Source organism: Besnoitia besnoiti, chromosome V, assembly GCF_002563875.1.
Source record: "Besnoitia besnoiti strain Bb-Ger1 chromosome V, whole genome shotgun sequence".
In the NCBI taxonomy this organism is placed as follows: domain Eukaryota; phylum Apicomplexa; class Conoidasida; order Eucoccidiorida; family Sarcocystidae; genus Besnoitia; species Besnoitia besnoiti.
Genome location: NC_042360.1, coordinates 2,363,515 through 2,375,882, shown reverse-complemented (window position 1 = coordinate 2,375,882; position 12,368 = coordinate 2,363,515). Strand labels below are relative to the sequence as shown.

Here is a 12,368-nt window from a genome sequence, read left to right as displayed (position 1 = left end):
CTAACGAGAACCCGGCGCGTAGCTCAGAGTGGATGGCAGGGTAGTCTCTCTCGATCTCGGCGGAGGGCCGTATCTCCCACGCCCAATCAGGCGGTTGCTGCTTATTTGAAATCTAAGCGTGTAGGAACTGGAGGCTACAGCATGGTGTGAGGCCTCCCGCCGCGTGGAAGGGCCTCGACACGGACTGAGGGCCCCAGCTTGCGCCGAGAGAAAAATCAGCAACCTGGATTCGCTGGGACGCCCCTAAGAAACGGCCGGGACCCTCGACGAAATAGGCCCCCGGTCTTTTTGTTAAAATTTTACAAACTTAATTAAGGGAGTTGGGATGTGGACTCACGGAGATGGTTGTATCGTGTTCCAAATGTTCAAAATAATTTTTGATTGTATCTGAATAAATTTAAAAGAATTTTACCGAATTTAGTAAAGATAACTAGATTAGAAAACGCCTATTAAAAGTACATAATTCTAAAGAATTTCCAGACACCCGCGGGCTCTGCCGTCCACCCTGCAAGGAGACAACAGCCATGCAGAGGGGCGCCTTTCAATACGTGCGTCATACGAACACGGGTGGCAGCACCGCGAATACGAGCATGACGCAACAGGCATCTCAGCCGCGTTGGAATTCCTATCTCAGAAGCAGGGATTCGCATACATGCTTGGCCAAGCAGTCGCTTCAGATGAGCTGAATTCCTTGTTTTCACGAAGGGCTGTTTCGCTTTTGACAATGAAAAGAGGGGAATTGTGTCTTAAAGAAAAGAGACGTTTAGCCGGGATGCTATCAATATATAGCTGAGAGCCTCAACTTATATGCACAGGGCATAATTGCTTTTTATACGATCTGCACCTACTTGAATGCGGTCTATGTTCGTCGGCTCAGCGTGGAGCTGTAAGGTATGTTCATCTGTCAAGCATATGCCGCAAACTCTGGGCGCCGCCTTCGATTCGAGAGCCAAGCAGACGAACTGCGTTTTGTGCGTGAACAGGAAAGTGTTCCTACAAAGAGCTCGAAGTGCCTACCGCGTTATATATATATATATATATATACGTACCAGTATCTGCTCTATACTTGGTTTTCGTACATGATTATAAAGATAATTATATCCATCTACCGTCCACCAATATATCTATATACGCAAAGATCGAAGCGATATATGTATGTATTCGCGCGCGTATACGCGCGCGTATATATATATATATACACCCATACCTCATATATATATATATATATATATACATCTATGTTTCCAGTCACACTTCCGCTTGTCTTAGGTATCTGCAAGTCGAATGACTGCGGCATAGGCTATCATGCGGATATACTCTGTAACTGTAACGGCTGAATTGAAATTGACTTCAACCGGTTCGGGGGGCATCGTCGAGATTTTCTCACTCTCCTAGTGGCGCAAGAGCCTCCTGACATTCCATCAGGCGCGCGTTTTCTATTCAAATACTTGCTGGTTGCTGTATCGCATCGCGGCGCAGTAGATGACACGTGCTCCGTTTTTCTGCATTTTCTACACAGAAGCTATACGCGGTTCTTTCTTGTGGGAATACGCTGCGAGTTGAGGCTGCGTGAAAAAAGCCGACGATAGTACGAACCTAATGGTACTTTGAAATAGGAGATCACGTTAGTTCTGGGGGAAACTTCCTCCGAACCGGCAATATCTATCTATATATATATGGGTGCAAAGAAATTACCGTGTCCTCCGTACAAAGCATGCTTCAAGAACAAGAAGATCACACCTAAACCATGTATCACTATCATCACATTATAGGTAGCTTTTTTCTCTCCGTAGGAGCGGAATCTACACGAAGATACATGACAGGTGTTTTTCTCTAAATACATGACTGGAAAAGACGACGATTCGCGAGTGCAAGTGTTCGTATCACCCAGCATTGATGCATACCGCGTGAGATCCCTGCGTAAGGCGATCGCAGCCAATTTTCAAATCGCCCGGCGTGGGCGGCCTCGTTTCGGGGTTTGTTTTTTCATTTGTGAGTCGTTTTCATTCTCGAATTCTCTTTTCCGTACGCGCGGAAATGCGACTACGTTTGGCGGGGTTTCGAGTGCCTCGTGCGGGTCGCGTGCGTAGACAGGTGTATCTTTGCAAGGTTGTGCCGTTTTTCTCCAGACTCTCTGTGCTTTTTGAAGAAGACACGCAACAGTCGCTCTCGTTGTTGGTCTCCACCGCGGGCGGGCAGCGCTTTTTTCGAAAGTGATGCGCGCGTCGCCGTACTACGCGTTTAGTCGGTCCTACGCGAGCGCAGTGTGGAGTGGAGATGGCCTTTCGCTTCGCCTGCTTCCTGCCTGCGAAACTGCCCGTCTCTGTGCCAATTTTTCTCCTGGAAAGCGCTTTTTTTCGCAGTTTCGTTGCGCCTCACCCTCGGCTTTTTTCTCGCCACTCTCCGCCCCCTTTTCCTCTGTCTTTTTTCCCCCCAACGCAGACCAGGACGCCCCCTGCCGCTCGCGGAGTGCAGGCGCCTCGCCTCAGACGAATTCACCGAATTTCCGTTCCCACGCTCCGGCGTCATTCGCGGGCGACCCCGCGTCATCGCGCGCGCCGGGCCCAAAAAATCGCTGCGCCCTCTGCCTCGCCTTGACCTGCTGAACTTGCGCCTGTGGCCTCCACTGCGCGCACGTTGCCACATCGCTCATAAGGCGACCCCAGACACTTTTCGCGAATTTTTCCCGCGCCGGGTGACAGGAAGATAGCTGTGCAGCGTACGCACAGCGCGGCGGTGTCGTTCCTTTTTCTCGCGCGCCGGCGTTTCTCTCGCCGTTCCTTTCTCCTCCGAACTGCCGAGAGACTGCGCCGTTGGGAAGACAGCCGGTTGCTGTGTGTGTGGCGCCGAAGAGCGCTCTGTCTCTCCTGGGGGGACCGCATGTGTCTGGCGCGGGTTTCCGCATGTTCTCTGCAGCCTGTTCGCCGCGCGGCGGTCTCAGCTCTTGAATCGCGCCTCTCAGCGCCGCGGCGTCTTCTCCACCGAGTTGACTTCGCCGAACTTGGCAGCGACAACACGCAAGCGCCTCTCGCCCGTTTGGCTCCCCCAGCGGCACCTGCGCAGGCGCGCAGGCGCGCAGCCACGTGGATACCGTAGAGAAGGCCAACGTTGCGCAGTGCTTCTCAGGGCCGCTGTCGCGCGAAGGCGTTCGTTCAACAGCGTCGGCGTGGCGAGGATTCAGGGCCTATGCAAATGAATGTGTGACCTAGCCATCAGGCTGGTGTGAAGCGCTCTGAGGGCGGGAGATCCAAAAGGCACGACGAGGGGGGGACGGACTTGGCGCTGCAGCCTGCGGGAGGGCATCGATTCAGGGCTTCAGGCGTCGAGTGAAAGGCTCACGAGAAAGGAGGCAGTCGTTCGGAAAGGCCTCGCGCTCTCTATGAAAATGAGGACTTCGCGCCCCTGTTCGACTTGCACAAACGACTCCACGGAAGACCGTGTTGCTGCGTCCATCGGCGGCCGCTTCTCGGCGTCGCAGCCTCCACGACGGGAGCCCCCTCTGGCTCCGCTCCCTCGCAGTTTCTCGTTTTCTCAGCACTCAAGAGCGCGTGGCTCTCTGCTGTCCTCTGTTTGTAGAAGGATCGCGGCTGCGTGCTGAAGCGCCGGCAGTCCGCGGCATCAGGCACCGCAGTGACGGCCGCCCAGAGGCGCAGGCTCCACGTCCGTTCTAGCGACCTCGAGAGAGAGGTCGAGCGAACGCGCCCTGCGCCTTTTCGCCTTCATTCGGGCGGGACTGTGACAGCTCCCTGCTCAACTACACGTGGTGCGCGCGCTCCCCTTAGCGCCCGCGTCAGTCTCTGCGTACCCTGAGGTGTACGTACACCGGAAACGCAAGGGGAAGCGGAGACATTTGCCTTCTGCCTCGTGATGCGTCGGCGTTTCCTGGCTTCTTTGGGTGCAGCGGTCCATCTCCGTCTCGTCTCATTTCTGGGCTTTCCTCGCGTTTCGACGCGCGGTGCTTCAGCCTGCCCTGGCCGCTTCCTTGTCTAACTAGAGGGTGTCTCAACTTCTCTTCGTCTTTGGTCTGTTTCTCTTCTCGCTTCGCTGCCTTCCTTCGTCGTGTTCCGTCCGCGATCGATCGTCTCCGGTTGTTTTGTTTTGCCCTCGTTTTCGTCGTGCCTCTCCTTGTGCCTCTTTTCCTCGCTGCGTCGCCGCTGCGCCGCACGCGAGTTCGAGGCTCGAAGGCCCGGAGTGCTCCATATCTCCAGAGGCCGCTTGTGCGCGACGATGCGTCGCGCGCGCGTGAGGCCGTGAAGGAGATTCCAGCAGCTGAGTGGGAAGAGAAAGGAATCGACAAGAGCCGTGCACTCGAGACGGCTACCATCATGGCGCCCGCAGGCAGGCAGACTTTTCACTTGTTTCGTAGGAATTTGTATCGTTTTTCTGCGTCGTATTCGTCTCGTCCCTGAGGTCTCTTTGTTTCCAGCTTTCCAGATTTTTTTCGCTTCCTCTTCGGTCTCTCCACACGCAATTGTTTTGCTGCGTCTCTGCGGCCCCCGGTCCCTGTCTTCGCACTGGCTGCCCGCCGTTGTTCGACTTCTTCAGAAACCTCCTTTGCTTCGATCACTCCGCCGTCGCACGTTTCTCCGCGCAAGGCTGCGTGTGCATTCTTCGGAGAGGCGCTCTGCGAGGAGGGCTGCGCATTTTGTTTTCCTATCTCGTTTTCCTCTCTGTTTCCGCTTGTCTCTCTCTCTCACTGCGTCTCTTGGGGCGGCTGGTGGCGCTCGACTGACGTTTCCTTCGTTGTTCTCTGCTTCTCCCCCGCTGTGTGCCCGCCACCATGAGTCCTCCCTCGCCTTCGCGGGCGGGGGGAGCGTCTCTCAGCGCCGCGTCGTCGGTTAGGGCCTCTTCAGTCTCCTCGCGACTGGGGAGTGCAGGCGCGGGAGAGAAGGAGCTGCAGGCGCCCGCAGTCGGGGGAGGCGCGCCGGGCCCCTCCAGCCCCTCGCCTGGTGGGAAGGCGGGACCCGCGCGGCAGGCTTCGGTCGCCGCCTCTTTTTCGCCCAGTTCTCTCTCGGGGCGAGCGGCGAGCACCGGCAAGGCAGCTTCTTCGCAGACCTCTGCGGCCTCCGTGGCGGCCGCAGGAAAGTCGGGCAAGGCGCACTTCGCTGCGCCTCCTGCACCGCCGGCAGTCCCGATTCCGCCGCCGCAGAGACAACTGCGCTCGAGGCCCGTGGACGCCACCAAGCGCCTCTTCATCATTCGCCGCTACGAGGACCTGGAGCAGCTCGCAGTAGGTGCACCAGTGCTGAGATTTAGACTTCGATTGGGTGCTTCCGCGTGCGTGTAGAAACGCGCTCTGCGGGGCAGAGAGAGGGAAAGAGAGGAGGGCTTGTGGAGATTTCTGCGTCAACAACCTCTCTGCACAGACACATGCTTCTGTGTGTCTTCTTGCTGCGGTCTGACGAAGGGGCTGGGAGGAGCGAGGAGAGCCGTGCGCGCAGATGGACGCGACCGGCCGCGGGCCTTCACGCGCGGCTGTTTTTTGCATGTCCAGCAGTCGGCCTCGCGAAAGGCGGTTTCTGTCATGCCTATGCGGCTTTTTTATCTTCTCTCCGTTCTGTCTCTCTCTCTATCTCTCTTCTCTCTCTGTTCTACGCTTCAGGAAGAAGAGGGCGTGCGGATCGACCCGATTCAGCTCGGCTTTCTGTCGCCGACGGAGTTCGTCGAGGAGGACATGGCCGCGAGCGCCGTCTCCACGAACGCCTCCTCGCACAGAGGCCACGGCGCGGGCGGCGCGGGGCCGCTTGTGAAGAAGAAAAAGCAAAAGATGATCGTCGTGCCGCCCATTCAAATCGAAGAGTCGCACGACGCTGACCTCCCGGACTTCATTCGGCCAGATCACTACATCCGCTTTGAGCAGCACCGGGATCAGTAAGCGAAGGAAACGAAACGTGACCCCACAGCTCAAATTTGAACTAGGAAAAGCGATTTTGAACGTACTGATTAACATTTCAAAACTACTGGTTTAGATCGTGCATCTACTCGTTCAAACACCACGAGGAAGTCTCGAAGAAGCCGCACAGAAGTTCGCATGAGCTCAAGCTTCGAGACGCCAGAGAGGGGGGGAGCGACAGGACGGAGGTCTTCTGGCGACGCTTCCCTCTCCCCCCCCCCCCCCCCCCTCTCTCTCTCCGCCTCTCCTACGGGCGTTGGCTGAGGATGCGCGTAGAGGGCGCAGTGTTGTCTTCGCATATCTTGAGGGGAGTGCTCATCCGCGTGATGTTATTTCTTCATTTTTTTCTCAATTCAGACCGACAGGTCTTCGGCTTCCGGACGGGTCGCTGGTGCACTACGACATGCTGAAGGAGGACGAAATCTTTGTCCGCGAGTTGAATCGGCGCATCGCGCACTATGCGCCGCCGTCGCTCTTGTCTTCAGTCGACCTCTTCACCCTCGACGACTCCTGCGACCGCGCGGCGGCCGCCAAGGGCGAGGAGACGGGCGACGCGCCGGAGGAGGCCTCTAGAGAGGAGGCGAAGTTGGGCGCGAAGGAGACGCAGGCCTCGGGGGGCGTTAAGGGCGAAGAAGGCGATTTGGCTGCGAACGGGGCAACGGGCGGCTCTGGCGAGAAGCTGAATGGTGCTGCCTTCTCCGCGGGCGGCGCCGGTGCCACCCGCGCGCAGCCGCGCGAGGAAGAAAACCTGCAAAACAGCGCGCAGGCGGGCGAGGACGCGGCGCCGCCCGCTCCGGGTCGCCTCTTTGAGGGCGCGGCGCCGGGCTCGCGGAAGCGTAAGGGCGAGGACGAGGCAGAGGAGGCGGGTGAGGGGCGCGAAAAGAAGAGGTTGGCTTTGTGCAGCGCGGCGCGCGAGAGGGGGGCGTCGACGCTCCCGGTGAAGGGCGAGTTGTTTCTGTCTGAGATGGCGTTTGTGAAGATGATTGACGCATTCGAGAAGGAAGTCCACGCGAAGAGCGGAAACGAGCATGCGCTGACGCACAAGGACGCGGTACGAATCGCCCGCGACGAGCTGAAGCTGCAGATTCACCCGGTCCTCGTGAAACAGGTGCAGCACTACTGGCTAGAGAAGCGGCAGAAGCTGGGGAAGCCGCTGCTGCGGCACTTCTGGCCGCCCTGCTCGCCCTCAGACGTCTCGCCGCTCGCCGTCTTCCGGCCGCGGCAGGCGGGCCGCGAGAAGATGACGCTGCGCAAGCAGAAACGCGTCGGGAAGGACACGCTGCTGCGCGCAGAGCGGCTGCTGGAGGACATCAAAGTCGTCGAGCGGCTCCTGCGCCGCATGCGCAGCCGCGACGAGAAGAAGGAGCAGCTCCTCGAGGTTCAGTGCATGGCTTTCGACCAAATGCGCTTCGAGCTCTCCGATCCGCTCTATCGACACCCTCTCTGGGACGCCTTCCGTGAGCGCCTGGCGGCCAAGAGCGAACGCAGCGGTGAGAAAGCGAGCCGCCGCCACGCGGCCGCCGCCGAGAAGCGCCTCGGAGCTGCCAGACTCGCAGGCAAAGGTGACGACGGCCTCGCCCGCAACGTCGCCTTCAGCGGCGTCTCCGCCGCTTCCCGGCGGAGAGACAAGTCCGCCTTCGCCGCGGCCGGCGCCGAGCGAGACGACGACGACCGACGCGGGGCTGCCGCCGCCGCGCCAGGCGACAAGCGCGACGCGGGGGACAAGCGCCGCCTTGAGGAGGCCGACGGAGACGACCTCAGGAAGAAGAGAGAAGCAGAGGAAGAAAACGGAACATACAAAACGGTGCAACAAGTCGACGCCATCCTCGGCGACGGCTCGCCGCCTTGGGTCGCGTGGTCCGGAGGTAGGCGCACCGCCACTCAAAGTAGATGCGGGGCGGGGGGGGGGAGGAGAGGGGAAAGGGTGGGAGTAGTCGCGCCCTTCGGGCCTCTTGAGGAGCTTCGCGGGACGTGCAGAGGCTTCTGGGCGCGGCTTCCGCGCATAGGATCGGACAGGGAGTCGTAGGCATGTTTGTTGGTGCTGGCGTGTCTTCGTTTCGGTTTTTAGTCGATTATGCGCCGTTGTTTTCTGTTTTTGCTTAGGAAATCCGCACTTTCGACCGTGCTTCTTTCCGCCGGCATCAACGTTTGCGTATCTGTCTTCCCTGGCGTCGTCGTCGACTTCGCCGCTGCCTCCGTCGCTCGTCCCGCCGCCGCCGCCCTTCCTGAATGACGGCTCATCGTTCTCCTCAGGTCCCACGTGTCGCGTGGTACGCAGGAGAGGCCGCGGGGGCCGGTTGTGGCTGGATCGCTTGCTCTGTCGCCCGTCGCCGTCGTCCTGTCTCTCGCAGAACGCCTTCCTCCCTTCGTCACGTTTCTCCGCGCGCCTTCCGCACGCCTCGCTTCACAAGTCGCGCGCGGCGCTCGCGGGCGGCGCCGGCGACAAGTTCCGGGGCAGTGCCTACAACGCAGCCGGAGACGGCGAAGAGGCGAACGAGGGCGGCGACGGCAAGCCTTTCTTTCCGCCTCAAGAAGACGCCGAGTTCGGCGCGGGCGGCCTCCTTTGCGAGGGAGCCTCGGCGGCGCGACGCGAAGACGGGGACGCGTCTGAGGAGAGAAAAGGGAAGGTTCAAGGCGGCGGAGTCACAGACGGCGCAGCCGACGCGGCCAGGAAGGAGGACGAAGGCAGAAGGGGGAGGCGGACGTCTGCCGGAGGCGAAGCGGAGGACGTTGCGCCTCCCGAAGCGGCGTCTTCCTCACGCGCGCGAGAAGGAAGCAGTGGGCGAAACGCGACGACCGCGGCAGCCCACGCCAGCCAGGCGGCGCAGCTGTGGAGGAAAGACGGAGCCGCCACGGCTATGCAAAAGACGTTCGCAGCGTGGCCGCGACAGCAAGGACTGTATGTCCAGCCGAGAAGGGACGACGAAGCCGGAGGCACCGACCGATACTCACCGCCCTTCGCCACGGCAGACGGCGTGGACGCGTCGGCAAACACCGAAGGTGAGAACTGCAGAGCGAATCGAATAGTCTTGGTTAAAGAGTCCGCACAACTGCGTGTTACGAGGAGGTGCGGCGAGTTATCGAGTCAAGTGCCAGTTCTGTCTGTACCTACGTCTTTGCATGTATGGGATATTTCCTCTGATCTCTCATTTCGGCCCTCCGGTTGCGCTTCCGATGCCTTCTTTAGGTTTCCATGTCTTCTCGCTACATCGCCACCTTGCCCAGCAGGAGCAGTTGGCCTCCGCAGCAGCTTCGTTCGCAGCTTCTTCAACTCTTCCGCCTCGCACTGCCCCAGACGCCTTCGCGTCGCCTCGTCACGTTCCTGCCTCCGCACCGGGTGTCTGCCCTCTCACTGCGTCTCCGCGGAGCGTGGTGGGGCGACCCGGGGCGGGGGCTTTGCCGGGTCTCCGGGGCCAGGAGGCCCTGAATGCGGGTCTTCTCCAGCCGAACGCCCCCGGTGTCTCCGCTGCCAGCCTGGGCGCTCAAGGCGGCCCTGCGGGCCTCGCGTCCATCCCTCTCTCCGCGTACGCACCACACCCTTCTGCTTGTCCTCCCTTTTCGTCTGGATCGCTTCACGCGCTTTCGGGGGCCGCCGCGGCGGGCTACGGCCACGCTCCGGCGCACGTGGCTCTGGCTTCAGCCCCTCCAGGGGTACCTGGAGCAGGCCCCCCCTTCTTTCCTACGTCTGCAGCGAATCCGTACTTTGCCGCTTCGCATCCCTTCTCTTCGTTCCCGGCCTCGCACCCCGCAGCGTCGTCTCACCTCGTCGTCCACCCCACAGCGGGGCCCGGGGGCCAGCCCCCCAACCTAGCTGCCCAGTTCGCCTCCCGGGGGACCGCTGCGGGTCCGGCAGGAGCCGTCGATTTCTCGGCGTCCTACGGGTCCCCGGGGGCTCCGGGAGGGCTGTCACAGCCCAGCGCAACTCATCCTTCGTTCTATAATCCGGCGACGGGCGTACCTGTTGTCTCGCCTGCGTATCCCCACTCGAGCGTCTTCCTTCGGCCTCCCCCAGGGGCGCCGGGGCCCGCACCTGGGGCCTACCCCCCGCAGCAGCAGGGCAGGCCTGGGCGTCCACCGGCGGGCCGCGCCGCTGGCCAGGGCGTGCAGTATTTCTACGCGCGCCCTCCAGCGCCGGGACCCATGGAGCCCAACAAGGCTGGCCCTGCCGCGGGCGCCGGAGACGCGGGGACGGGCTCGAGGGAGACGGACGACGGCAGTGCGAGGACCGGCGCATTCCCAAGCCCCGCCGCGGGAGCATACGGCTCCGCACATGCTTCCGGTCCCCCGGGCTTCGCTGGAGGAAGGGGACAGTCGGGCAGCGTCGGCGGGTCTCCCGCGGGGGGCTCCGGCCCTGCAGGTGGCTCTGCACCGGGGAGCGGCGGCGGGTCCGGCGGGGCAGGCAGTGTCGGTCCCGCAGACAACGGCTTTTTCGGCCAGAGTCGAGGTGACGCTTTCGGGTCGGGCCCCCCCAACGCGGGCTTCGCGCCGCAGGCGCCTGCTCCGGGGACTGTCTCTTCAGGAGCCCAGGGGAGCCCCCCCGGCAATCTGGCGATGATGGGCGGGAGCGGGGGCTCAGGCAGCGGCGGCGGGGCCACAGGCACGCAGACACCTCTAGGAAGCGCCGCTGGAGGCGCTTCTTCAGGCGCTAGTCAAGTGGGTGGGCATCCGCCTGAGTACAGTAACGCCTATCGACAGCAGCAGTTCGTCGTGAATCCCATCCAGCAGGGAGGTCCGGGGGCCAATTACGCGCAGTTCTTCGGCGCTGCGCCTTCGGGGGACACAGGAGGCGAACCGGGGGCGGGGCCCCCGGGTTCATTTCCGCCTTCTGCGGCGTCTGGGCCTTTCTACCCTCCGGCTCGAGGTGGGACCGTTGGAACCCCACGGGCTGGAGCGGGGGCAGTCGGGAGAGTGGGAGGCACCGCCCCCCCTAGCAGGGGAGGGCCTTCGCCTCCGACCGAGCCCGTAGAGCCCAACGCTGCAGGGACCGCGACAGGGACCGGCGGTGCACCAGACCAGGATCCGGTAGCCGCCGCCGCGGGACGGCAGAGTGCCCATGCAAACTTCAAGGGGTGGATGCGAGTAAGTGTTGGAGGAGGCGGATGAGAGGGCCGGATTGTGGGGTCAGTGCGTGCGTGTTTGCGCGCGTTTCTCTTCCGTGTCTGCTGGTTTTTCGGGGGCGTTTTTTCTGGGTTTTTGTCCCCGTGGTGCACTCCGCGTTTGGGTATACGGCCCGGTTGTGCTTTGCCTCGCCTCTTCCGCGTTTGGTCTTCATGTGCTTCGTGTTTTGTGTTTTTGTCTTCTCCTTCTTCCCAGAGCAGCGTCCCATCGGCGTCAAACGCATCGTCAGGCGTGGGCGGCCGCGGCGCCGCGTCCGGGCCTGCGTCGGCTTCGCCGTCTTCTCCGCCTCCGGGGGCGGGGGGCGACAACATGCCCGTGCCTGGACCCTCATCGGCCCCGTTCGCCTCGTACCCCGGGGGGAGCAACCCGCCGTCGGCAGGCCCGCCCGCCCCTCGCCATGGCTATGCGCCTCCATTCGCTTCGCCCTACGTGGACTGCGGCCGCGGCAAGTCGAACGCACCTGCGTCCGCGTCTTCGTTTGAAGCCCCAGGCGCGGCGCCAGGGCAGGTCCCCGGTGCAGATCCCTCGCAGTCGCCGTTTGGGCCGCCCTCCTCACAGAGTCCAGCGCCAGGAGAGATGAACAACTACATGTACGCGGGAGGCGGGGTGCCGCCTTCGGCGCCGCCGTCCTCGCGCGCGTCGTCGGGGGTCGCTGGAGGCTCTGGTCCGGTTCATCCCTTCTCGTTTACTTCCGGCTTTCCATGCTCGTTTCAATTCCCTGGCGCCCCCGCCCACTACCCGCCAGGCGCGCACCCCCACCACGTCTTGAACGCCGCGCAAACCGGCGGCGTGCCTACCGCGACGGCGCATGCGCCCAGCGCGGGCGCGGAGATGGGCGGCGCCCTGGACGGCTCCGGAGGGTCTGCTGTTGACTGTGGGGTCTCCAAGAAGGGCAGCCGGAAGAACGCAGGCGAAGCAGCCAAGAAAGGAGAGGCGCAAGTTGCAGGCGAGAACCAAGCCTTTCGTTCCGCAGAGCGAGGCGAGCGCGGAAGATTCGTGTCGCCGTATCCGGGAGCACTCGATGGAGCACACAAAAAAGGGGTAGACTTCGCGTCGTCTCATGGGGCGAAGACGCAGGGGGGGAATGCGTGAGGGAGGCGGCGGCAAGCGAACGCTAGACAGCAGGACACGGCGAGAAGAAAAGACGCCTTAAGATGTAATATGAGCCACGGAAGACGCTGAGGCTAGAGTGGCCCGAGGAAAGGGAAGTGAGTGAAGTGAAGTGAGTGGGTGAGAAGGGTCATCTGGTCGTTGAAAGACGTGTGTTCCTTCTGGCTGACTCCCGCTAGGACGGCGCGTTTCGCTCGTCTTCAGCGACGCGCCTCTCTCCGGTCTCTTCTTCATGGAAGCCTGCCGT

At 61.6% G+C, this 12,368-nt stretch overlaps 2 protein-coding genes across 2 annotated transcripts; one reads left to right on the top strand and one right to left on the bottom strand.

Moving 5' to 3' along the window:
* Positions 1–2,485: 2,485 nt before the first annotated feature.
* BESB_061670 (uncharacterized protein) lies at positions 2,486–4,324 on the bottom strand (the record flags this gene model as incomplete). The annotated part of the gene is made up of 2 exons (XM_029364581.1): positions 2,486–3,055; positions 3,806–4,324. The coding sequence occupies 2 exons, from the start codon at positions 4,322–4,324 to the stop codon at positions 2,486–2,488; spliced, it is 1,089 nt and encodes a 362-aa protein (XP_029219289.1).
* Positions 4,325–4,780: 456 nt separating this feature from the next.
* Positions 4,781–12,103, top strand: BESB_061660 (uncharacterized protein; the record flags this gene model as incomplete). Its single annotated transcript, XM_029364580.1, has 6 exons — positions 4,781–5,230; positions 5,603–5,871; positions 6,251–7,758; positions 7,997–8,893; positions 9,081–10,972; positions 11,207–12,103. 6 exons carry the CDS (start codon positions 4,781–4,783, stop codon positions 12,101–12,103), a joined length of 5,913 nt encoding a protein of 1,970 aa, XP_029219288.1.
* Between the last annotated feature and the right edge of the window lie 265 nt (positions 12,104–12,368).